General features: G+C 35.0%; 1 protein-coding gene across 1 annotated transcript in view; it reads left to right on the top strand.

The window, feature by feature from the left end:
• Positions 1 to 25,177, top strand: part of DNAJC10 (DnaJ heat shock protein family (Hsp40) member C10) — a 57,806-nt gene that overhangs the window by 22,466 nt on the left and 10,163 nt on the right. The window contains 13 exon segments of the mRNA XM_017867429.1: positions 1,457 to 1,594; positions 5,086 to 5,175; positions 6,020 to 6,088; positions 8,239 to 8,353; positions 12,294 to 12,421; positions 12,709 to 12,825; positions 15,355 to 15,456; positions 16,670 to 16,825; positions 18,054 to 18,187; positions 19,138 to 19,195; positions 19,460 to 19,521; positions 19,523 to 19,604; positions 23,143 to 23,262. Of these exon segments, the coding sequence (XP_017722918.1) occupies positions 1,457 to 1,594; positions 5,086 to 5,175; positions 6,020 to 6,088; positions 8,239 to 8,353; positions 12,294 to 12,421; positions 12,709 to 12,825; positions 15,355 to 15,456; positions 16,670 to 16,825; positions 18,054 to 18,187; positions 19,138 to 19,195; positions 19,460 to 19,521; positions 19,523 to 19,604; positions 23,143 to 23,262 (1,371 nt within the window).

Here is a 25,177-nt window from a genome sequence, read left to right as displayed (position 1 = left end):
TTTATCTCCTTTCATGCCTTTTGCCTCCAAGTCTACCTTGACTGATACTAATATAGCTACACCAGCTTTCTTTTGTTTAATGTTGGCATTTTTCCATTTTTTACTGTCAGCCTTACTGTATCCTTATATTTATTAGCCTGCAATCAGCATGTAAGTAGGTTTTGTATTTATCTAGTTGCCATTCTTTATTTTAGTCCATTTACATTTAATATTATTCCTGATAATAGTTGGCTTTATACTTACCATCTTGTTAGTTTTATATTTGTCCTACCTGTTTTCTAGTCCTTTTTCCTTTTTGCTTCTTTTGGATTAATCAAGTGATTTTTAAAATTTCATTTCCCATCTCTACTAGATCTTTAGTTACCCATTCTTTTATTGTTCATTTAATGGGTACCCTAGAAATTTTGTACATGTATCCTGACTTACTCATTTGTTACCTAATGCAAGAGTACTAAACAAATTATTTTACTACTGCTGAAACTTTGCTGTTACATATTTTAATCAAATATTTTTTCTAAGTTCTATCTTAAATGCAGTTACGTGAATAAATCTTAAGTGTACAACTTAATTTTTACATATATATGCTCCCATGTAACACCACCTAGATCAAGATCTATTCTTAGCTTTTAATTGTTTGTGATTTTCTGAAGTTTCATTATGATATACATAGGTCTGAGTTTCTTATTTATTCTGATTGAGATTAACTAGACTTCTTTATCACTATAGCTATGTTAATATCTTTCATCAGTTGTGGAAACCTGTCAGCTGTTATTTCACTTGTTTCTGTCTTATTCTCCCTTATCTTTCCAAGATCCCAGTTGAATGTATGTTAGAACTCTATTTGTTTACTAACTTGCCCAGTCCAAAAAATTTTTTCAGTAACTTAAGGTTCTGAGAAATGTACTTTTCGTGTAGGATTTTGGAGCTCACTAAAGGATTAGTTTAGCCACTGTAGATGAAAACTGGGGAGATACTAATTTAAATGCACATTATAGACACATACAGAGAATGTCTCATAAACTGTATAATTATTAAAAGGATAGCCATAATGAAAAGTCTTTAACAGTAGTTTGGTTTATTTTCTTTAACCTGAAAGACTGTTGGACAGCTCACTTTCTATAAAAATTGTAAATGTAGTTTTTTGTGGATTCGTAGAAAGAATTATAAAAAGTAGATTTCTACTATTGGGGAAAAAACATTTCTCAAGTTACTAAGTACCATTTTCTGCACTTAACATTTCTAAATTTATTAAGTAATTTATAATATTGGAAATATTGTCTACTTTCAAATATTTCTAATAATATTAGAAATCTACTTAACTTTGCTGTAGAACTAAGGCATGAAGTTTTAATTTTGTGGTAGAAAATTGTGTTTTAGCTAAGTAAAGCTCTAAATCCCTTTAACTTTTGCCTCCTATTTACAACATGGTTTGTTTTCTGTTTCTTTTCCATTTTAGGATGGTCTTGTTAATGTAGGATGGATGGACTGTGCTACCCAGGATAACCTTTGTAAAAGCTTAGATATTACAACAAGTACTACTGCTTATTTTCCTCCTGGAGCCACTTTAAATAACAGAGAGAAAAACAGTATTTTGGTATGAATCACTTTAAACTAATTCTTTTACATATAATATACAAATGCACTCAAAATAATACATTATTTTGTAAGCAGTGAGCAAAGAAATGAACAATTTATATTGTCTTGTGGAACCCTTATTTAGAACAGGTATTTAATTTCTGAGATTCTTTTAATACATGCTTCAGATTATAAAATTTAAGGATTATTTTAAACTGAAGATTACATTTCATTTAAAGTCATTACATCTTTACCTTTAAAATTACCTTACATTTAAAACCATTATATTTTTAAACCCCAAAAGTATGGAGTACATTCCTAGGTTATACAAAAGAGCATTTATACCATGAGTTTTCATTGTTTTTGATTTAATTGTTTATTTTCTTTTTTTTGAGACGGAATCTCACTCTCGTCACCCACTCTGTGTAGTGCAGTGGCACAATCTCAGCTCAGTGTAACCTCTGCCTCCCAGGTTCAAGTGATTCTTCTCCCTCACCCTCCTGAGTAGCTGGGATTACAGGCACCCACCACCACACCTGGCTAATTTTTGTACTTTTAGTAGAGACGGGGTTTTGCCATGTTGGCCAGGCTGGTCTTGAACTCCTGACCTCAGGTGATCCGCCCACCTCGGCCTCCCAGAGAGCTGGGATTACAGGCGTGAGTCACCACTCCCAGCCTAATTGTTTATTTTCTAATGTTAAAAATATAGATCAGTGGTAGTTTTGGCTGGGGCCTAAGTATTTTTCTAAACTACCCCATGGCATTCTGGTGTAAACTTAGTTTTCACATGTACTAATGTGGCATACCGTCCTAAGTTTGAATGAGGAAACTGAGGCTCAATCTCATTGTCAAGGAACTGAGATAAATAGTGGGATATTGGATGGGTCACTATGGAATCCCAAAAGAAAATAAGGACTCTGATAAGACAAATCTCCTTTAGTTTTCCCTCTGTATTTTAATTCTGCTTTTTTTAGATGTTGATAAAGATAACATATACTCTTTTCAGAAATTCACATATGGCACAGAGCTGTATAAAGAAGATGCAAAATTCCCTAAAACCAAATCAATAATAGACAGCCACCACCAAATCTTGGTAAATACCCATCCAGATCTCTACTGACATATATATGCAATTATGACTTTGTGCCAGCAATTCTCTAGTTTATATCTATGGCTCAAACCTCTGTTTTCCACTCCAGATATATTATACACATGCACTTCTATATGTGTGTGTGGATGTGTGCATGTGCGCTTCTGTATTTATATGTATGTATGTACATACGTATATATCACTGCTCATTCAGTATCTCCCTTGGGATATTAGTCTGTGTCTCATATTTAAATGCCTATAACCATATTCCCAATATCCCCCCATAAATCTGCTTCATCCAGTTTTTTCCCATATTATTTGATGAAAATTCTGTCCTTTAGTATTCAAGCCAAATGCCCTGGTGTTATTCTTGATTTCTCTTTTTCTCATACCTTATAACAAATTGATCAAGAAAATCTATGGCTCTATCTTTAAAATGTGTTTATACGCATAAAATGGATGGATGGATACAGATATGTAATTTTTCATAAATGGGATAATATAGTAGATTCTATTTTGTAATCTGGTTTTTTCACTCAGTGTATCAGGAAAGTACTTTCTTTAAAAATATACATTTTATATGCATACTTTATTGTTTTATAAATGAATATGTATAAATTATCTTTGAAGTAATTTATGATCCGTGGGTGGTAAGTCATTGACTACATGTGACATACTTTATCGGTTCTTTCTTGGTGTGTGTTTCTACTTTCTTAAGATTATAAGCAATGTTGTAATGAGCAATCTTGTGTATTTATTCTTGTGCACTTTTTCAGTTATCTTTTTAGAATGGGAGTGCTGTGGCCATTTTAAACTCAATTGGTATTGCCAGATTGCCCTCCAGAAAAGTTGTGCTAGTTTATTCTGTGCCATCAGTCCACAAGGATTGCCTACACCCTGTCCAACAATAGAGCCTCTTGCCTTCAGTGTTATAGTCTCTGGGCTTCATGATAGAAAATTGCAAGGTCAAAGACAGGAAACAGGAATGAATGACTCTGGAAATATAATAACAGGGAGTGGTGAATTAAACACTACTTGTCCCTTCCAAAAGCATTCAGGTTTTACAAAATATGAAACAGTATGCCAGCTAAATATATATGGTAGGTGGAATTCAGAGGCTAGATAAGATAGCAATCCTTTATAGGTATAACTATCAAATTATCCTCTAACAGAAACAGGTTTATATTGAGGTTCTAGTAGATTAATCACTGCAAGTTTATATAGGCTGTGTAATAGGCATTTTAGTAAAATCTTCGTAGTGAATAGGACTGAAGTGAATAAGCTGTAGAACTGAGGCGTGAAAGATTTGTTTTGGCATTTTAAGCTCTTTGGTAGCAGGAGCTATTTCATATAGACCTCTAAGAATGTTATGCTATAGATTTTTTTTTTAAAGTTTTAAGGAAAGAATCTTAAGAAAAAACCTGAATTTTATTCTTATGTTGTACCTATTGTTTTAGCCATACGTTTGTTCTCATGCCTAGCATGATTAAGCTGTGGATTCCATGATTCTTCGTACAAGTGTTTAATGAGTTTAAGTAATACGTAAACTGTTAAACATAGATGGTTCGTAATTAAAGACATATATTAAACTCTGTTTTGTCACCTTTCATATACATTTTCTTGATGTAACCATTGCTGCATTCTTTATAATAACAGCTGCTTCATTGAGAGAATCAGACCAGCAGGGAGAGTTCTATGACAAAAAAAGTATGCTGAGGATAAAATATTGACAGAAATAAAGAAGATTTGTTAGAAGGGCCTTTTATACTCATTTGTGTTTTAAATAAGAGACTCAGGCCTAAAACAAGTTTAAGATAAGATCTGTATCATTATATTTTACTCTAAAATTCCTAAGTGGTTTGGTTTTAGATGAAAACCTCTATAATGAGCAATAAGATCCATTCCAATTTTCCAGTTTTAAGTTCCTCTTAATTAATCTTTATTATTGGTTGAGGAAAGAAGTGTCTTCAATAATCTATTATTCTTCTTCTAGTGTAATAAAATTCTTACGTGAATGTGTAAAGCATTGGCATTCTGTAAAACATGGTTAGCATTAAAATTAAGCTAAACATAATGGTTTTCTTTGATGATTGAGGAGGTCACTCAGGATTATTCTGAGCGATTTTTATAGAATACACAGCATAATTTAATTAAAAAATTCCAGTTAATGCAACACCTTATAATAGAATTTATTGTATATCACTATTTAAGAAACGGCCCATTATATAATATTTTTGATAATTGCCAAAATACACTTTTTTGTTTTTGAAAAAAGACCATTTGAATTGTTTGAAAAACTGTTTACCTTCTACTTAATATTTTCCTAAAAATACACATTGGAAATTGAAAAAAAACAAAAGAAAGATATCAAATATAATGAATATTTATTCAAAAGATTACAATGTGATTTTCTTTTCTAGTTTCTTAACTCATTGGATGCTAAAGAAATATATTTGGAAGTAATACATAATCTTCCAGATTTTGAACTACTTTCGGCAAACACACTAGAGGTAATGTTTTTATTAATAATAATAAGTAGCAATGAACGTTGGTAACATTTCAAGTCTTAACATTTTAAAATCAGCATTTGTTTTATTCATCTCTAGAGAGAATTGAAAGTAGCAGTCTCAAAGGATTATATATTAGTCATTTGTAGGTTAAATTATAATTGGAGTTCTGGTGTTGCTAATTCAAGATGGATCTGTAGTTATGGAAAACCTACCCAGTCCTGAAGGTGAGCTTCAAAAGGAACATCAGAAAAGGCAGAATTTTAATCGCAGCAACTTTGGATCTGATTCGTAACTTTTTGTTCTTGCTTACAGAACAGATTATATTTATTACTAAGAAGAAGTATTCAGTTTATGGATAGAATGCTGAGAAATATTGCTTGTGGTAGAATCATTTTTTTTCTATTAGGTTGATGCAAAAGTAATTGCAGTTTTGCCATTTAAAAGTACTGGCAAAAACCACAGTTACTTTTGCACAAAATGAAATACTTCCTAACCACGGATCTTTTGAAGTCTGTATCACTACCAGATCTTATGTGTTAAGCCTGAAAAACTGACAACTTTGCCACCCAACTTTTTAGCTATATGCTGTTAAAATCATGTATTTGTGTTTGGCAGTCATCTACTTTAAGATTTTATAATTTAGTGACTAACCCTCCTATAATATTTATTTTACATAGCATTATTCTAAGTAAACTACAAAATAAGAGAATGAGTGGGTCTGAATTTTAGACAGTATTTTGAAATAATGGGTAGGGGAGGTAAAACTAACTTCAAGTCATAGAAATGAAGATTACAACCTTTAGAATTTCCCATCTCTGACATAGCCTTTCTTTATCACTTTTAGGATCGTTTGGCTCATCATCGGTGGCTCTTATTTTTTCATTTTGGAAAAAATGAAAATTCAAATGATATTACATAAAAGTCTTATTTGAAATTATAAGAAGCCTATAAGTGCTTTTGGTCTTGGTTTGTGCTTTCTTTTTCCTCTTTTTTATTAAAAGTTTATATGTAATCTGAAAGTGGCTAATTTTCATTTATTTCGGCATTTGATAAACCTGTATCATACAATTTTTCTGGAATGCATACTATAGGAAGTTATCTTTCCCTTTTTAAAATTCTTATTTCTTTATATAAGTAATTCTCGGTCATTGTTTAAAATCAGGACAATAAATAAGTACAAAAATAATTATCTAAAAACATCACCCATACTCTTAACATTGTTCATAACCCTGCTAAGTATTTACTGTATGACCATTTAAACATTTTGTGAGTGCCCATATGCGTATGTAGGCATATGTATATGTGTGCACATGCATACATATTGTAATGGCCATTGTAATAGAGCTACACATGTAAATGTATATGTCTGCGTTTTAATCAAAATGAATTCACTGTATACTTTTTTTGTTAACTTTTGTCGTTCACCAATATCATAAACTTTTTCGCAGGCTTGCAAAAATCCATGTATATTTATATGTATATAAAATCTCTATATCCATGTACACATGTATAGCCTCATTATTCCCTAAAGGCTACATAGTGGCTTACTATATGGCTATGCCATAATTGTTTATCATATCTTCTCTTACTGATTTTATGTCATTTCCTTTATTTTTTATATCAAATTACGCAGATCTTATCTTTAGTGTGGGAAATTTTCTTTTCTTTTTTTTATTTTGAGACAGAGTCATTCTGTCACCCAGGCTGGAATGCAGTGGCATGCTCTTGACTCACTGCAGCCTCGGCCTCACGGGTTCAAGTGATTCCGGGTTCCAGTGATTCCCTCCTGAGTAGCTGGGACTACAGGCGTGTGCCACCAAGTCAGGCTAATTTTTGTACTTTTAGTAGAGACTGGGTTTCTCCATGTTAGCCAAGCTGGGCTTGAATTCCTGACCTCAGGTGATCCGCCCACCTCAGCCTCCCAAAGTGCTGGGATTACAGACATGAACCACCGCACCTGGCCATATGGGAAATTTTCAACTCAAGGTTATGTTTTCTTAAATGGTTTTTATTCTCATTACTAGAGTCCTCCAGAAAGTTTTATCAGTTTATAATCTCACCGACAGCACATGAGTGGCCATTTCTCCACACTGTGCCCACCATGCTACTCTCATTCTTCATAATCTTCACAATTCCAATAGGCCACAAGTGATATGTTAACAATATTCACTTTCATTTAGTTGCTTTCTACTGGTTGGGGGAAAAAATACTTTTTCATGATTATTAACAGATCATAATTGTTCTCTAGTTAATTTTCTCTTTGTATCTGTGGCCCATTTTCTTTTTTCTGATGGGATGTTTGTCCAGTTTTGTTTGTTTGTTTTTGTTGATGTGATGTAGTGTCGCTCTGTCAGCCAGGCTGGAGTGCACTGGTGTGATCTCGGCTCCCTGCAACCTCCGCCTCCCGGATTCAAGCAGTTTTCCTGCCTCAGCCTCCCAAGTAACTGGGAATATAGGCGCAAGCTACCACTCCTGGCTACTTTTTGTATTTTTAGTAGAGACATAGTTTCACCATGTTGGTCAGGCTGATCTCAAACTCCTAACCTCAGGCGATTCACCCACCTCAGCCTCCCAAAGTTCTGGGATTACAAGCATGAGCCAGCGCACCTGGCCCATCTTGTTTCTTAATGGATCTTCTGTCTTAAATGCCACAAATTTGTTCCCGGTTTATCATTTGGCTGTTGTGCTTACGTTCTTCTTTTTCACACTTTTGAAAACATTAACCTTTTCTTCATTATTTCTGCTTCTGAAAATGATCTCTCCTCTATCTCAAGATTATGTAAACATTCTCTACATCTTCAGAAAGTAGGTTTCTGGAATAACTTCATATTTTCTTGGGAATTTCCTCAGGTTTTTGTTAACGCTCTAGGAAGCATTTTTTAACTAAATTGAGTTTTATTATTAAATATAAATGAATTATTTCTGTCTCTTATTTTCATAGCCTATTAGCTTCTGTTTAAAAACTGTGTCATTAGGGCAATGCCATTTTTGGATTATCATGAATATTTACAAATCAAATGGGTAAGACTATTTTATCAAATTTGACCTTCTTTTCTCCTTTAGGTTGGCAGGTTTGACTGTTCCTCTGCACCAGACATCTGTAGTAATCTGTATGTTTTTCAGCCATCTCTAGCAGTATTTAAAGGACAAGGAACCAAAGAATATGAAATTCATCATGGTAAGAATGGAAAAAATGATAAAAAATGTAGCTTCATTTTCAAATAGAAGTTTTCTAATTGTGCTTTTTAAACTTATTTTGTATGGACATGCTTATCGTAAATAACTTTTCTAAGTAAATAAGAGGACAGATATTTTGAATTATATGTAGTCATTTTATTCTCTTTACCCTTCTTTTTAACATAAATGCCTTTTCTCTATTCAATATTTTGATCAGGGTTTCTGGTGATAAGTCAAGCTAGTGAGAAATTCAAGTCCTGCTTGTTGGCAAAAGCAAGCAACACCTGCAGTTTATATTCCAGCTTGCCATGTGTATCATCTCAGCCATTATAGGCAATTTCCAGACATTCCTTTTGGTTTTTCTCCCACTAGACTTCCGATTAACTGCCTTGTTATCTTTCTTGCGTTTATAATTTTATTTCAGCCTATTTGGGACTTTAGCTCTGCATTTATGTGAGTGCAGTCTCAACTCCAAGAGTTCAGACTACAGCAGAGTCCTTGTCCTGAAAGAAGTCAAATGTAGCAAAAGAAACACACAGACTACCAACTATCATACAGTTAAGTGAATAACGCATACCGATGAAATGCCCATTAGCACCTAGCACTGCTTTCAATGTTGAGGATATAAATTTGTAAGACATGAACTCCTTCAAGAAGTTTAAAATAGTGTAGTAGGGAACGGAGGAGGGAGATCCATAAGAAAACATAAAAAATACCTTAATGGTCATTGCATATTAACTACAACAAGATAAAATAGACTTCTGCATATTAGAGGTCAAGAAGTGGTATTTGAATTGAGCATAAAGTGCTCAGTTTCCCCGAGCAACTATAGGGGAAAAAGAAGTGAGACCTCTAGGCTGGAGGAAGTTTGTGAGCAAAGGCTTGGGGTAAGATAACCCTCACAGTAACTACTGTTTATTCACTGCTTTCTACAAGTCAGACATTCTGCCAAAAGCCTCGCATACGTGATTCATTTTTATCTTTACAACAGCCCAGTGAAGGAGAAAATGGAGACTCAGAAAGGTTAAGTAACTTGCCCTATGACAGACAACTGGAAACTAGCCATGGTAGATTTTGAATCAAAATTTGACTGACTCCAAAACCTAGGTTTAAACTATACCATGCACTAAAAGTGCTAGAAATGACTAAGTTTTAATAATAGAATTATATTATTTTTTATCTCTGAAATAGTTACCAGACATCCCTCTTCTCTGTGCTTACTGCTTTGTTTCAGGCCCATTATCTCCTTCATCTATTATAATAATATTCTCTAGGAGGGTTGCTTATCTCCTAGCCTTTCTTCCTTACAATCGATTCCTTGTTTTGTTTGCAGTTATTGTCCATTCCATTCTTGTATCACTTTTCTGCCTTGACTTTCCTGATTTCTTATAGCATAAGCTTCAGATTCCTTAGCATAGAAGCAATAATCTTGTCTGTTTTGCTCACTGCTCTATCTCCAGCACCTAGAGTGGTGCCTGGCACATAGTAAGAACTCAGGAAATGTTTGTTAAGTGAATGGGATATGTTTACAGTCTGGCTCTGCCAGTTTTTCCAATCTTAATTCCCACTGCTGCCCTTCCAGATAGTCTTAGCTCCAGCTACCTTTGGATCCTTGTGAATGCCATGTCCTTTCACTCCTCTAGGTGCCTTCTTCACACATGATTTTTCCTCCTGCATTGTAATCACTCCTTCCTGTTCCACAGAATATTTAGGAAACTCCAAATTGCCCTTCAAAACTTAAAGCAGCTTCTTCCCTGGGAAATACATTGTGAATCTCCAAGCACTTCCTTTTATGTGCTCTTACTAGCTTTGTAATAGAACTTACATTGTTTGGATTAAAATAGTTATTGAGCATCTACATGTACCAGGTACAGTACTGAAGAATACGAAAAAATGTGAACTATAATTAGTAATTTCTAATACAAAGAACATTGTGGGCTATTAGGAAAAACAGACAAATAAATGGACAATTTTTTTTTATGGACAGGTTTTCAAAAATGTTTGCAGTGGGGAGTGTTTATTGTCTATTGCTTAGTAGTAAATTACCCCAAAACTCAGTGGTTTAAAACAAACATGTATTAATTCAGTTTTTGGTGGTCAGGAATCTGAGAACAGTTTAGCTGGGTAGTTCCAGACATGGATTTTCTCATGAGGTTGTATTCAAAATACACAAGGGCTCTGGTCCTCTGAAGGCCAGACTGGCTACAGGATCTGGTTCCAGGCTTACTCCTGCAATGGTCAGGAGGCCTCATGTGGCAGGAAGCCTAAGTTCCTCACTGTCTATTGGCAGAGGCCTCAGTTCCTCATCATGTGGTCCTTTGTAGGGCTGCTCTCAATATGGTAGCTAGCTTCTCTGATAGTAACAGACATGAAGAGAAGTAGATTTGTAAAAGACCAAGAATGCAAAATCAGTATTACTTGGTGACTGTTGAGATGTGTGGGAGGTCGAGAGAGAGAGTCAAGGATAATACCTATGTTTCTGTCTTAACGAAATTGCGATTGAGTGATTGTACTATTCAGTGTAAGTGGACTGTGGTAGCAATGTAGAAAATGGATTAGTTAAGGAAGGCTGAGTGAAGAAACACTAGCCAGGTTATTGCAGTAGGCCAGACTGAGTTCAGGCAGTAGCAATGGGTTGGAAATGGTAAGAGATGGAATGGATAGAATTACTATGATACAGGGCAGAGAAAAAAGTCAAGGCTTACTCTGGGGAATTATATTTAGGCAGCTAGTGGATAATTATGTTATTGCCAAGATAAGGATGGTGAGAAAAGGAGCAGGTTTGGAGGAAAACAGCACAGCCTCAATTTGAATATATGGCCATGTGTCAGCGACAGAGACGTCTTCTGAGAAATGTGTCGTTAGGTGATTTCATGGTTGTGCAAACATCAGAGAGCGTACTTTAAAAACACTAGATGGCATAATCCGCTACACATCTAGGCTATACAGTATAGCCTGTTGCTCCTAGGCTACAGAGCTGTACAATGTGTTACAGTGTACTGAATACCATAAGCAACTGTAACAGTGGTAAGAGTTTGTGTATCTAAATGTATCTAAATATAGAAAAGGGGTAGTGTGTTGCACTACAGAGTTACAACAGCAACACCATCACTGAGTCATAATAATTTTTCAGCTCCATTATAATCTTATGGGACCCCATCATATAGGTGGTCCACCATTGCCTGAAATATCATTATGCAGGACTGTATTGTGTTTGATGTGTTTAGGTGATATCCAAGTACAAATTTTTCACTGGGCAGTTGATAACATGAGTTTTGAATTCCTAAGAGAAGTCTAGGTTGTAGAAAACGATTTAGGAGTTAGGCCATAATAATCACCGAAGTAAGCACAAATAATTTAAAGAACCCTATAAAAAAGTCATTATTCTACCTCTGAAGATGAGGGAACATTTCAAAGAGATTTTGACTTTTTTTTTTTTTTTTTTGAGATGGAGTCTCACTCTGTCACCAGGCTGGAGTGCAATGGCGAGATCTCTGCTCACTGCAACCTCCACCTCCCAGATTCAAGCAATTCTGCCTCAGCCTTCCGAGTAGCTGGGACTACAGGCACGCGCCACCATGCCTGGCTAATTTTTTGTATTTTTAGTAGAGACAGGGTTTCACCGTGTTAGCCAGGATGGTCTCGATCTCCTGACCTCGTGATCTGCCTGCCTTGGCCTCCCAAGTGCTGGGATTACAGGCATGAGCCAGCGCGCCTGGCCAATTTTGACATTTTTAGTCCAGGAAACAGAAGAGTGTGCAAGAAAAGGGTACTCCTATCAGAGCTAAGCCCTGTATAGTATACAGAACACTAAAACCTCACCAAAATCAGTTTGTTCATAATTTATCTTCTTTAATATTTTGAGTGTAAAAACTTTGAAATGTTTCTGTGCATACAAAAAGCAGAATTTAGATTTTAATTTCTCTCATTCACTTTGAAAGGAAAGAAGATTCTATATGATATACTTGCCTTTGCCAAAGAAAGTGTGAATTCTCATGTTACCACACTTGGACCTCAAAATTTTCCTGCCAATGACAAAGAACCATGGCTTGTTGATTTCTTTGCCCCTGTAAGTAATTTTTGTCTGTCAAATTCTAACATTGTCAGGTTTTCTCCTCTTATGGCAAAAAGACATTTTCTAGATAACTTTGAATCATTAGTACTAGAACTGTGTCATCCATTGTGGCCACTAATGCACATTGCTTCTAAATGAATGCTAATGTAATTACCCCTCCAGGGAAGGTTTGCCACTAAATACAGTTTGTGTTACTTAGCATATTACTTGTTGCAGAAATGATGGGGGGGTGCGGTTTGTGTCATTTGGCTCGGTGCTTATGAATGTTTTTTCTTCCCTAGTGGTGTCCACCATGTCGAGCTTTACTACCAGAGTTACGAAGAGCATCAAATCTTCTTTATGGTCAGCTTAAGTTTGGTACACTAGATTGTACAGTTCATGAGGGACTTTGTAACATGGTAAGGCAAAGTATCAAAAATTATTCTAATTAATTTTATAAAATGGAGACCTTTGGGCTGTTTATTATTAAAACAATAAAATAACTTAGAAATAATACATCTTCTATTTAGAGTAGTAATTATTTAAACAAATAATTTTTTTTAGAAAATGATATCAAATATGATTGGATTAAACCAATCCAAAAGACTGATTACAGATCATCAGTGGATCGAATGTAAATAAGGTCTTATTTATCAAATTCAGGCAACTGTTTTCATTAACTTGATAAAATGCTTATATGATTTTCCAGTTATTTAAGATTGTTATATTTCTAATATTTCCTATATTTTGACATTTTTTATTTTATAATTTTTTTTCCTTTGGCTTTCCTACTACCCTTCCTTTCCTACTACTTCTAAGTATATTTGCTGGAAGGAAGTTAAAACAATGAACAAGCCTTTTGAAATCTTTTTTAAATGAAAATATTTTCTCAGGTAAATATTCACTCCTCAGTTGCAGGAAAAACTAGAAATTACATACCGTAGAATGAAAGTACGTAATATCACCTATAAAATATTCTTGGCCAAAAAAAAAAAAAAAAATCCATCCTCTAGTAGATCTATCTCCAGATCTATTAGTCTATAGGAAATCGAATGACAGGAGAGCATATTAAGTGACACCATGGATATGAAATCTGTACTTTCCAATATGTGGAGAACTTTACAGGACAAACACCCAGTTTATTGGTCAAATACATTGTATATAGTGGAGGAGAGATTAAGGAGACTTAACAGACTATCAGTCAAATACAGCATTTAGACTTTGTTTGGATGCAATTTAAACAAACCAAGTGCAAAGAAAGATAATTGAGGAAATGTGAACAGTGACAAGGTATCTGATGATTTCAGGTAATTATTGTTAATTTTGATAACAAAATGATACTATGGTTATATGGAGGGGAGTCCTTACATTTTAAATATGTTGAAATATTTGTGGATGAAATTACAGATCATCTGCAATTTGCTGTAAAATAATCTTAGGAGTAGACTAGAAAGGGAGTATAAGTGAAATAAAAAGCCGCGAGTCAGTGATTATTGTAGCTATATGAATACGCGAGAATTTGTTGCTCTCTACTTTTGTGAATGTTTTAAATAACTCATAAAAAAAAGTTAAAAAAAATAGATGGAGAAAAGATAAAGGGAAAAAAGAAATGGGAAGAGGAAGGAAAACAAAAGAAAGCCATACACTTTTAGAACATCATGGAAGTTTAAGCCAGTAGCAGTGGCACATGCCTGTAGAAATTTCATTAAAATACATTTTTATAAAAGGAAATGAATAAGTCCTTTGGTTTTGAATATTTTATCTGTAACTTTGAAAGAAATGCCAAAGATACAAAATTTATGTGATAAACAATAATTATCTTAATTTTAATTCCTTCAGTTTTTCTACTTTCCATCTTAGCTCATTAAACAAATGTGAGTTCAGTGTAAGCATTTAAAACTGATATCTGATTTACCTGGAATAGAGGCCAAAATTCACACTCACCAATTAGTTGCCACTCATCAATTGGTTGACCTTGACCAAGTTACTTAGCCTCTCGGTAGCTTAGTTTCCTAATCTATACAGTGGGTTTTATAATGTTAGCAACTAAGTAGAATTGTTGTGAAGAATAAATGAGAAACTACATGTTAAATGCTAAAATAACGCTCAACACATAGTAAACACATTAAATTTTAGCTGTAATTGCTTTGTTAATCAATGAATTATTTGAATTTGCACACATTTTTCAAGACTAATATAAATGTTTCCATTGTTTTTTCAAAAATTATTTTGAATCCTGGTCAAAGATTCCAATTTGCTGATGAGTACTTAAAACTTTAAGAGTGCAAGGTTCAGCTACAGCAAATCTACAGACAGGGATCTCTTTATAACTTAAAAAGTAACAATAATAGCTTGAGAGAGTTGCTTCCTGGGCTGGTGCCCATTTTATTTCTGAGAAGGAGATTAAGCATTTCCTACTAAAAAGGCTATCTTGAAGAAAGAAGACAAAGTGATTACATTCATAGGGCATGATTCATAATTCTTTAACCTAAAATATAATCATGTACCCCCTAATTATTTGTGTCTTTATTCTTGCTATTTTATTTCCTGATCATCATCTATTTGTAGAAAAAGTATTTATTATGGTTTAAAAAAAGACTCAAGCTAGAGATACAGCCTGTTCTTTATAGCTTCTTCTTACCTTGGTTCAGGAGAGTAAAAAGGGACCGTTCGTGTAATTACCTATGTCAATTTCTCAATGTTTCAATGTCTATGGTTTTCATGGCTAATGGAGCAGCTATAAATAAGGATCAAGGATCAGGTATTCATCAGTAGTTAGCAGTATTCATTGCCATGAGTCCTTTGCTAAATTTGGTGAGACTAAAATTTTTGTCACCAGCAATTTAGAAATGGGTTTTTAAAATCCTGTTAAAGGCAAACTTGTTACAAATTTGTAACAAATAGGTGAAATCTATAAAATCTTTAATTTGTATTCTCCTTCCTATCAGTATAACATTCAGGCTTATCCAACAACAGTGGTATTCAACCAGTCCAACATTCATGAGTATGAAGGACATCACTCTGCTGAACAAATCTTGGAATTCATAGAGGTATTTCAAACTATAGACTATGTGGCTAGAAATTTGTCTTTTTATATGTTATACCCTGTATGAATATTTCATATTGTTTAATAGGATTTATTCTTTTCATGCCCAAACTATTTTCTGACAAACTGGTTTTTAAAGAATTTTTCTAATGTTTTACTCTTACTAAACTCAATGTAAATCTGTGTTTTACTTGTTACCTGGTATATACAGTGCCTTATAAACAATGGACACAATTCTTTATTGAACATATGCGGTATACTTTCACGTTATCACCCCTTTGCGCCGTTTTCTCTGAAAACAAGTGTCCGGCATCTACAGCATCTTTTTTTTTCTTCTCAGTAACACTCTTGATTGACTGAAATACTTACAGGGGGCGCCTAGAAAAAAATGAAAAATTCTTGTTTATTATTATTCATTTAATGACCCTCCAACCTTGTCCTACTCATCTGTTCCTCCTTCTCTAACGTAACGTTTTGTGGTGTTTTTCCAGTGAAGCTACCCTCTTCATTAGTATTACCTGATTGTTGTAGGCTGAAGCTTTGTTAAAATATCATTTGGAACAAAGAATCTGTAGAAAGGTGTAGTATCGCCAGTCAGAATGTCAGAAAAATGAGAGGTTTCCTGACTAATGAGGCTTTCCATTAGCAATTAAAGAATCATTTCCAAGCCAGTCATTCTTGGTTCTAGAACAGAACTTTATGGCCTCTGTAGACATCCAGGCAGCCCTTGAAACTCTTGTATTATCCACACGGAAACTTAAAATCGCGTCTTTTCCCTGCCTGTTATGATTTTAGTGATACGTAGAGATAAAGGAAAAATAGACCTTGATTTCTTACAAAACTGATGAGCAAAATCCAAACTTAAAAAATTTAAGTTAGGTTTATTTTCATTTTTTAAGTTAATTCACATTAGATTTCTTTTAGCTGTCCTTAAGCATCTTTTGGTTTCTCAAAAATGGGAACTTTCTAAAGGACATACACGGATTGAGCACCCCTAAATCCAAAAATCTTAAATCTGAAATGTTCCAAAGTCTGAATTTCATGTTTAGCCTTGGGTTTCATCCCCAAAATATATGCAAATATTCCAAAATTCAAAATTCACAATACTTCCAAGTATTTTGGACAAGAGATACTCAGCCTGTACCAACAATTTTCCAGGAATATATGAACAGCTGTGTTTTATATATATATTATAAAGGAAACTATATTCTCTTCAGGATCTTATGAATCCTTCAGTGGTCTCCCTTACACCCACCACCTTCAATGAACTAGTTACACAAAGAAAACACAACGAAGTCTGGATGGTTGATTTCTATTCTCCGTGGTGTCATCCTTGTCAAGTCTTAATGCCAGAATGGAAAAGAATGGCCCGGGTATAGTAAAAATCATTTATTTTTAATCTTAACATTTACTAAGAATGTTTATTTAACAGAATTATTTTGAAACTGATGTGAGTGAACCCACAATTAAATTATTACTTAATAACAGTTCTGATCATACCACTTTGATTACAGCTCTGTTTCTGTCTGGTATGTGAATGGTATAGCCTACCCTTTTTGTGTGTATAGCATCTGGTACACTTTTTTTTTTTTTTTTTTTTTTTGGTCGGCGAGGTACAGAGTCTTACTCTGGAGTGCAATGGCGCAATCTTGATTCACTGCAACCTCAGCCACCCTCGTAGCTGGGATTACAGGCATGTGCTACCACGTCTAGCTAGTTTTTGTATTTTTGGTAGAAACAGGGTTTTGCCATGTTGGCCAGGCTGGTCCTGAACTCCTGGCCTCAAGTAGTCTGCCTACCTCTGCCTTTCCAAGTGCTTGGATTACAAACATGAGCCACCGTGCCCAGTAAATCCGGTGCTTTTAACTAAATTGTTGCCAAAAACAACCCAAAACTTTACCTCAGTTTTTGTTTCAATTTTTTCTAATTTTTTTTTCTGCTTTATTTTAGAGCTTAAAGATAACATTTCCTCACATATTGTAGGACTTAAAAGTAAGAAAACAAAAAGCTTTCAGCATGTGTATTAGAAAATTTCCTGAAAATAGGCACCATGTTTTAAGTTGTACAAGATTGGAAACAAATTACTTAAATACCAGAATGGAAAATGCAATTACTACTTCACATTTATTTACAAGATAAAAAATAAATCTGAGGTAAAGTGATTTCTAGTATCTTAACATTTAGGATTACATATTTTTGTGCTCTTTTCAATAAAATTTTTAAGTTCAGGTGTGAGTCAGTATAACATATTAGATACCTACAATGCTTGTTTTCATTGGAAACAGTAATTCTTTGAAATATTGCAAAGACTTTCATTAGTTTCTGGCACTTTGAATTTTAGAAGTACATAGTTTTTTCTCATGTAACAGGTAAATGAAGTAAATTGTTTAATCTGCAATAATTTTAGTAAGTGCTTAATTACAAAATTAGATTACAAATTCATTAGTATAAGTGGTCTATTTTATGTTAAACCCTTATCCGTTTTACTGGGTGAAAGTCACTGATACATAATAACTATTTCACTATAATAATATAATGCTTGTTTCTTTATTGTAAACATATGTAAAAAGTGATGGAGGTAATCCGTTTCTTCTTTTATAGACATTAACTGGACTGATCAATGTGGGCAGTATAGATTGCCAACAGTATCATTCTTTTTGTGCCCAGGAAAATGTTCAAAGATACCCTGAGATAAGATTTTTTCCCCCAAAATCAAATAAAGCTTATCAGTATCAGTAAGTATTCTCTCATATTTGAAGGCATGTATTATAATTATTTAATTATACACTTAACAGTTAAGTTACCTGAACAAAATAAAAGTTAACCCAACAAATATTTATTGGGAGCCCAGGACGTAAAGATAGTATGTTAATGAGCACTTCAGAAGATGAAAAGAGAGTACTGAACAGTCTCACTGGGCATAAAGCTTATAGTCTAGACAAAAAGATAAGGAAAGGAAGAGCTAACATTTATTAAGTCCTTATTTGGTTTCAGGTACTATATTAGATGCTTTACTCACCTTATTTCCAATAATCCTCACATATACTTTGTGAACTAGGAATTACTGCCCTTCCTACTATTACAGAGAAGCAAACTGTGATTCTCAGACCTTAGAATCCAAGGTCTAGAAGTTATCTAAGGCTTAGATAGATAAGTCTGTCTCAGCACCCATGCTATTTCCACAACACCATGTGGTATTTCAGGTAGAAAATGCAAATGTAAGGTACATATGATGAATGTTATTAAACAAGTAAAATTGAACCGTGGATTTCAAGGGAGGAAAGGATCTCAACTATGAGGAAATTATGAAAGGCTGCATTTTGTAGGTAGTTTTTGACGTGTCTAAAAATTGGTAGGAATTTAACAGACAGTAATAACTTGAATAAAGATTCAGAAACTAAAACCATGGACATTCTGAGTTTTGCAGTTCCCATAGGTCTACAGGAGATGTCCAGTAGATAGCTAGACATTCTGGGCTGTCTGGGACACAAAGATACCAAGACTAGAGAAAAATACATTTGTGAGGCCTTGTAAACAGAATTTGTAGCTAGGAATATCTGAGGAGAGATGCCAGATGAAATCAATCAGTATAACTTGTTTTTTAAATTGCTACAATAAGATTGTTTTCTGAATACATCCAATAATAGAGAATCCTATTTACAACTAACATTTTTTCTTCTCTCAGCAGTTACAATGGTTGGAATAGGGATGCTTATTCCCTGAGAATCTGGGGTCTAGGGTGAGTAATTAAAATGTATATCTTTGTATAAAATAGATTCAAAGCTATTTACCCCCCTTTTATGTCAATAGTTAAATTTACTATGGGTTAAAGTTCTAGCCTTTTAAATTAGTTAGTAAAGGATTATATTAACCAAGATGGTACTGTACTTTATTACGTTGCCATTCCTTGACATCATTTTTAACTTAGAAAGTATTACAATATTACTACATTTTAGATGTTTGCTTTGGTTTTATATAATGAAAATGATTTTGATCCTTTGCCACAGATTTTACCTCAAGTATCCACAGATCTAACACCTCAGACTTTCAGTGAAAAGTTCTACAAGGGAAAATCATTGGGTGATTGATTTCTATGCTCCTTGGTGTGGACCTTGCCAGAATTTTGCTCCAGAGTTTGAGCTCTTGGCTAGGGTAAGTCTTACCTGTTGTAACAACATTCGTGTTTTAGTAATTAGATAAAACATTTTAAATACATAATTTTTAGGTTTTTTTCTTAAATGTTTCCTCTGAATTTAAAAATAACTATTATATTTCTATGATTATAATCATTGTAGTAGATTTCCTCTTTCTTTGTTAAAGCTTTTAGCTGACATCTTCTCTATCTTGGTAGACATCATCATCTACTAACCATAAAAGCCAGAAACTTCTCTTTCTTCTCCCTCTTGTCTATTTCCTCTTCCCCACCCAAGTACTCTGTTGCCCTCCAGGCAGTCACTAGATTCTGTCAGTTTTATCTCCTAAATGTCTTTCAAATGTCATTTCTTACTCATTTCTGCTGCTAACCTGTTTATTCAACCCTTTATCATCTGTTGTCTAGACTTAACCATATTTGCCTTTTAAGTACAGTCTTCCCTTGGTATACTCAGGGGATTGGTTCCAGGAACCCCCATTCCATACCAAAATCTGTTCATGCTCAGGCCTCACAGTGGGTCCTCTGTATGCAGGGTTTCACATCCTATGAATATTATATTTTCCATCTGCAATTGCTTAGAAAAAAAAATTCCCAGTTCAAGCAGTTCAACACAGTTCAAGCCTTTGTTGTTCAAGACTGTCAGCCTACCTTTGTCAGTGCTGCCCTGGTGATCTTCTAAAATATTTCCCTCTCTGGCTTACTAAGTTTCTCAATATGCATACATTGACTTCAGGTGTCTGATATGAGCTCTATCTCTATTGTCCACCTCACACCTTAGATTCCAGTATAACAGAGTACTCCAGGTTCTCTGAACATGTATCCTTATTTACATGCTACCCCCTCTCTCTAAAATGCTCTGTCCTTACCTTGGTCATCTGTATTTTTTCTCCTCTTCCTACAAAAGTTAGCTCTGATGGCACTGCTCTATTCTCTGCCCTTCTCAGTTAATCATTGTCACCTGGATATGTTACCAAGTGTACTGATACAATGCATATTAATTATTTATTTATTATTACTTGAAAGATTTTAAATTTGACCAGAAATAAAAGGAGCTGAATACCAATGGAAATATTTAGTTGTAGCAATTTTGGGTTTTGTTTGGTTGGTTGGTTTTGGTTTGGTTTTTTTTTGGTATAGCATTGTCCATCTTCCTTTGAAAATGGCTATCTCTTCCTGAGGGCAAAGTCCATGTTTTATTTATTTTTATATCCCCAGGGCCTAACTCAGTAAATGCTTATATAAAATTAAACTGAATACATACCCTCAATGTAGTCTGAGTTTTTGGTGTTTCTTTCTGTCATAACAGTCTTATTAGTGACCTAATCCAGGTTGATAGCTTTCTGGCCTCCATAACTCAAGGAATTCTTGCCACTAGTGTTGGTATAAAACATTCAACTAGAATGAGAAAGTCAGTGCCAGTTCCACCAGTTCACACTAAAGCTTAGCATCCCAGGCCATGGGAATTTTTTAGCAGAGGGATTTTAAAGGTCTTACTAGCTATGAAAGATTATTTTTGTTATTAGCTGGTGTATCAGATAAGAGGTTTATTCTTTCCATTTATTCTAATCTTCTTATGCTTCCTTCTGTAATGATTCTGTTTTACTCCATTTCTCATGTACTAAAAACTCTACTTAATTATAAACTTTGTAGTGCAACTCTGTATTATATCTAGTAGAAAATTATTAAACATGAAAAAGACCACTCATTCAACAAATTTTAAGTACCAAGTGAAAAGCAATTATGCTAAGTAGCAGGGCCATATAACTCCAGATGAAGAAAAGGAAGATGAAAAGGAAGAAATTCCATGTCTTTAAGGAGATTTTAATCTAGTGAAAAGAGAAAATGGTAATAAATATAAGTAATACAAGATAGTTGCTACAGTAAAATTAGAATGAAGCTGGAACATGGACAGAAGAGTGTCAGTGATGCCAGAGAAAGATGTTTAGAGCACCAAAAACAGTATGGTGCCATCTCATAAGTAATTGGAAATACAAGTAAGCACATACACACACATTTTGTAAATGACATAGAAACTTACAAAAATAACATTCCTACATTTTTCTTACTTTCAGTATGCAAGAGTGTGTGTGTGTGTGTGTGTGTGTGTGTGTGTGTGTGTCTGCCTACATGCTTGTGCCCTAACGCAAGTTAGTCTGCATATTAGTATACCCCTGCCTTGGGGACGAAACTAGGGGCAGCAAAGATGTTTTAATTGTCCTGAAGTGAGAGGTGATAACTTTAATCAGGATTGGGGCAGTGATGATAGAAAGAAGGGGACAAATACAAAAGAGAGATGAGAATAAATAGTATTGAATGTGACAGATGAAGGATAGAGAGGAGTCTGGATAAGCCTAATTTCTGGCTTGAAGGGAATGAATAGGACAGGAGGAAGAGTGGGTTCAGGGGACATGCTGTGTTTGGGTGCTTATGCAGCATTCACCCAAAGCAGGCCAATTTGTAGTTAGCTATGAAATTGAAGAGAGTGATTGGGGTACATTAGCATATAGATACGGAAAACCACCCTGGGCAACTGTTCACAGTGAAAAGATTGTTGATCAAAGATGGAACTCTGATAACTTGAGGGGCAGGTAAAGCAGATCCTCATGCTGGAAAAAGGAAGAACAGACAGAGCGGTAAGAAAGCCAAGAGAGAGTAGTGATAAATGCTAAAAAAGAAATAAGAAAAGAAAGGAGTGGTCAGCCTCGCACAGTCCTTCTGAGATTGTTAAACAGATTACTTCCATCAGTATTGAGCCAGGAGTTGAGGTGGAAGTCACCATTTTAGATGCTTAAGTCAACTATTTTAATAAATTGATCACCAGTTGTTTAAAAAAAAAAAAAAAAAAAAAAGAGTGGTCAGCAGTAAACATCAGTTGCCCAATAAGAAGATCAAAAAGTGCCCAGTTTGGTCAAGCGGTCACTGGTGAACTTACAGCAGTTTCAGTGGAGGGAGCAGTAAGCACAGAAGCCAGACTAAAATGTTGCCAAATAAGCAGACAGTGGGGAAGCAGTGAAAGAGTAGACTGCTGCTCGGGAAAAAAAGAGAGAGCATGAGAAGCACAATGGCAGAGGAGCCGTAATCCAGGAAGGAATCCTTTCGTGATTATATACATCTTCACTGGAGAATATGCATTCTGACAGGGAGGGACTGGAGAATACAGATGGAGTAGTCAGCCTTCACAAGACAAACAGTCCCCAAAGAGTCCTACCACAGCACACCCCCAGTGAAAGGAGAAAAAGAAACAGAAACACATTTATGGTATGATGTGCCAGTTGTGGGTAGCAGGAAGTTGAGACATTTCAGGATAAAGCCACTCAGTTTTCTTGATAAGGCAAAGGAGGGTTTATTTGCTCTTGGAGAGGTGGTGCTAGGTGAATAGAGGCTTAAAGGGATAATGTGGAAATAAGCTTGTTTGAGTAGGAAGAATTAAAGTTTTTTAAATAAATTCTTAGACACAAAATGTTTTATATCCTATTGCTTTGTTGTTGCCAAAATAGTTTATGCCAAACAAAATGACAAACCATATTTTCTTTTCAGATGATTAAAGGAAAAGTGAAAGCCGGAAAAGTAGACTGTCAGGCTTATGCTCAGACATGCCAGAAAGCTGGTATCAGAGCCTATCCAACTGTTAAATTTTATTTCTACGAAAGAGCAAAGGTATGTCCAGACTTTCCTCTGTTCCTTCCCTTAGTAGGCCAAGCTCAAAAGATGTGTTTTAGTCTGAGTAATGTCTTTTCTATTTTCTGCTCCCTGTCTTTTTTTTTGTATTATTACATATTACTGTTACAAGTTTTTAAAATTTACGTGTATACCAAGCGATCTTAAAAGGTTTTTTTGTCTCATGGTTGATACAGATTCAATTGCCTTAATATTTTATACTAATTAACAGAAAACTACTAGAAAGAGACAAAAAAAGTATTATTCATTATTATCTTTGGGTGCTGGAATTCAAGGTAATTTTCTACTTCCTGTGAAAGGTTATGGTGACTGTTGAGGTCACTAAGAATACTCTATAATACACACTGCTGCTTGGAATAATATTTCCTTTCTATATTTCTATTCAGTATACTTTTTACTGAATAAGTTTCAAAGTAATGAGCTTACTTCCTTTGTGGAGAGGAAAGAATGATAAAGTATTTGCCATCTACTCATATTTTCTGTTAAAACATTAAAAATACATAATTTCAAATATTTTATACTTTTGTGCAGAGCTTATAGCTTGCACTGAACACCAAGAATGAGTTCTCAGACAATTCCAGCCGAGCGGAAGTCCGCCCCAGCATCCATCCGCCAAGTATTTATTGAAAGGGCTTGTTAAACCACAAACGTCCACTAGATGGCTTTTTTGAGGTCCGATCGTGAGACACCTGTGACCTTGTAAAAGCACTCAAACTGCGTTCTCAGGAGGCTGTTTTCAGCATTCCTTATCACACCACGCACTGGGCTCCCTGTCCTGTTTTCAGGGTCAAGGAGTTTCATTCTCATGCACAAATAACATACACACAGTGCCCCAGTGTTTTTCCATGCCCTGACCTCAAATGCCATGTACATAAGTTTGAATATGTTGCCGTGCGCCACCCCACATTTTGAGGGAGAATTAGGTTAAGATCTGATGTTATTTATTGGTAGTGATATTTTGAGATGAGTAGGGCTAAATTAAGAAATTTAATGATGAATTTCAGAAATCTAGAATTGCCACACATGTAGATTTTTCAGTGAAGGTTTTTGATTTGTCAAGAATCTGTCTCTTTAGAACAATCTAGAGCAAGCAGAACTTGATGGAGGTGAGAGGCAGCTTATACCAGAGCCTGAGTCTTCATTTCTTTGAATCAACAGCTCTGTTTCTCAGTTTTCGGAACAGCTGAGAGATGGGTGACATAAATAAAAGTCTTCTTCAGATAATATCAGAGAAGCATCAATTTAATGAGCAGTCACAAGAGTTAACCATACCATAGACAGAGCTGTTTGAAAAGATGTTGCCATGTGTCCAGAGGAGTCTAGGGGACAAAGTTAGGAACCAAACATCCCTGTCCAAATTGAAAGACAAGGGTGGCATTCAGCCATTGAGGCCAGTCAGGAAGGCCAAAGCAGAATAATGGTTGGAGTAGAGTGTCAAATGAAACTGTTGTTTAAGAATCCAGGTGGGCAGTTAACACACAAAACAAAATCCTAGCATGTATTTGGAGATTAGGGTTCACACCAAGATTAAGACAACCAGTGGCCCCAGAAGCAAATAAGCAGGTCAGGATACATTGACCTGTTCCTTCCCTGCTTTTCAGTCACCTTCCTGCTGTGCGCAGATAAAAACTAGGAGATACATGTTGCCTTCCATTATTGTTGTTGGTCATGGTTGGCAGTGCTTATGACTGTATTAGAGTGGAATGAGTTCAGTCCTCTGGGAACATCTTTTGTTTGTTTTTGTTTTAATTTAAGTTCTAGGGTACATCTGCACAATGTGCAGGTTTGATACATAGGTATACATGCGCCATGTTGGTTTGCTGCACCCATCAACTCATCATTTACATTAGGTATTTCTCCTAATGCTATCCCTCCCCCAGCCCCAGCCCCCAAC

Source organism: Rhinopithecus bieti, unplaced genomic scaffold (assembly GCF_001698545.2).
Source record: "Rhinopithecus bieti isolate Rb0 unplaced genomic scaffold, ASM169854v2 scaffold_3041, whole genome shotgun sequence".
In the NCBI taxonomy this organism is placed as follows: domain Eukaryota; kingdom Metazoa; phylum Chordata; class Mammalia; order Primates; family Cercopithecidae; genus Rhinopithecus; species Rhinopithecus bieti.
Note: the sequence above shows the minus strand (reverse complement) of the source record. Positions and strands in the feature narration are given on the sequence as shown.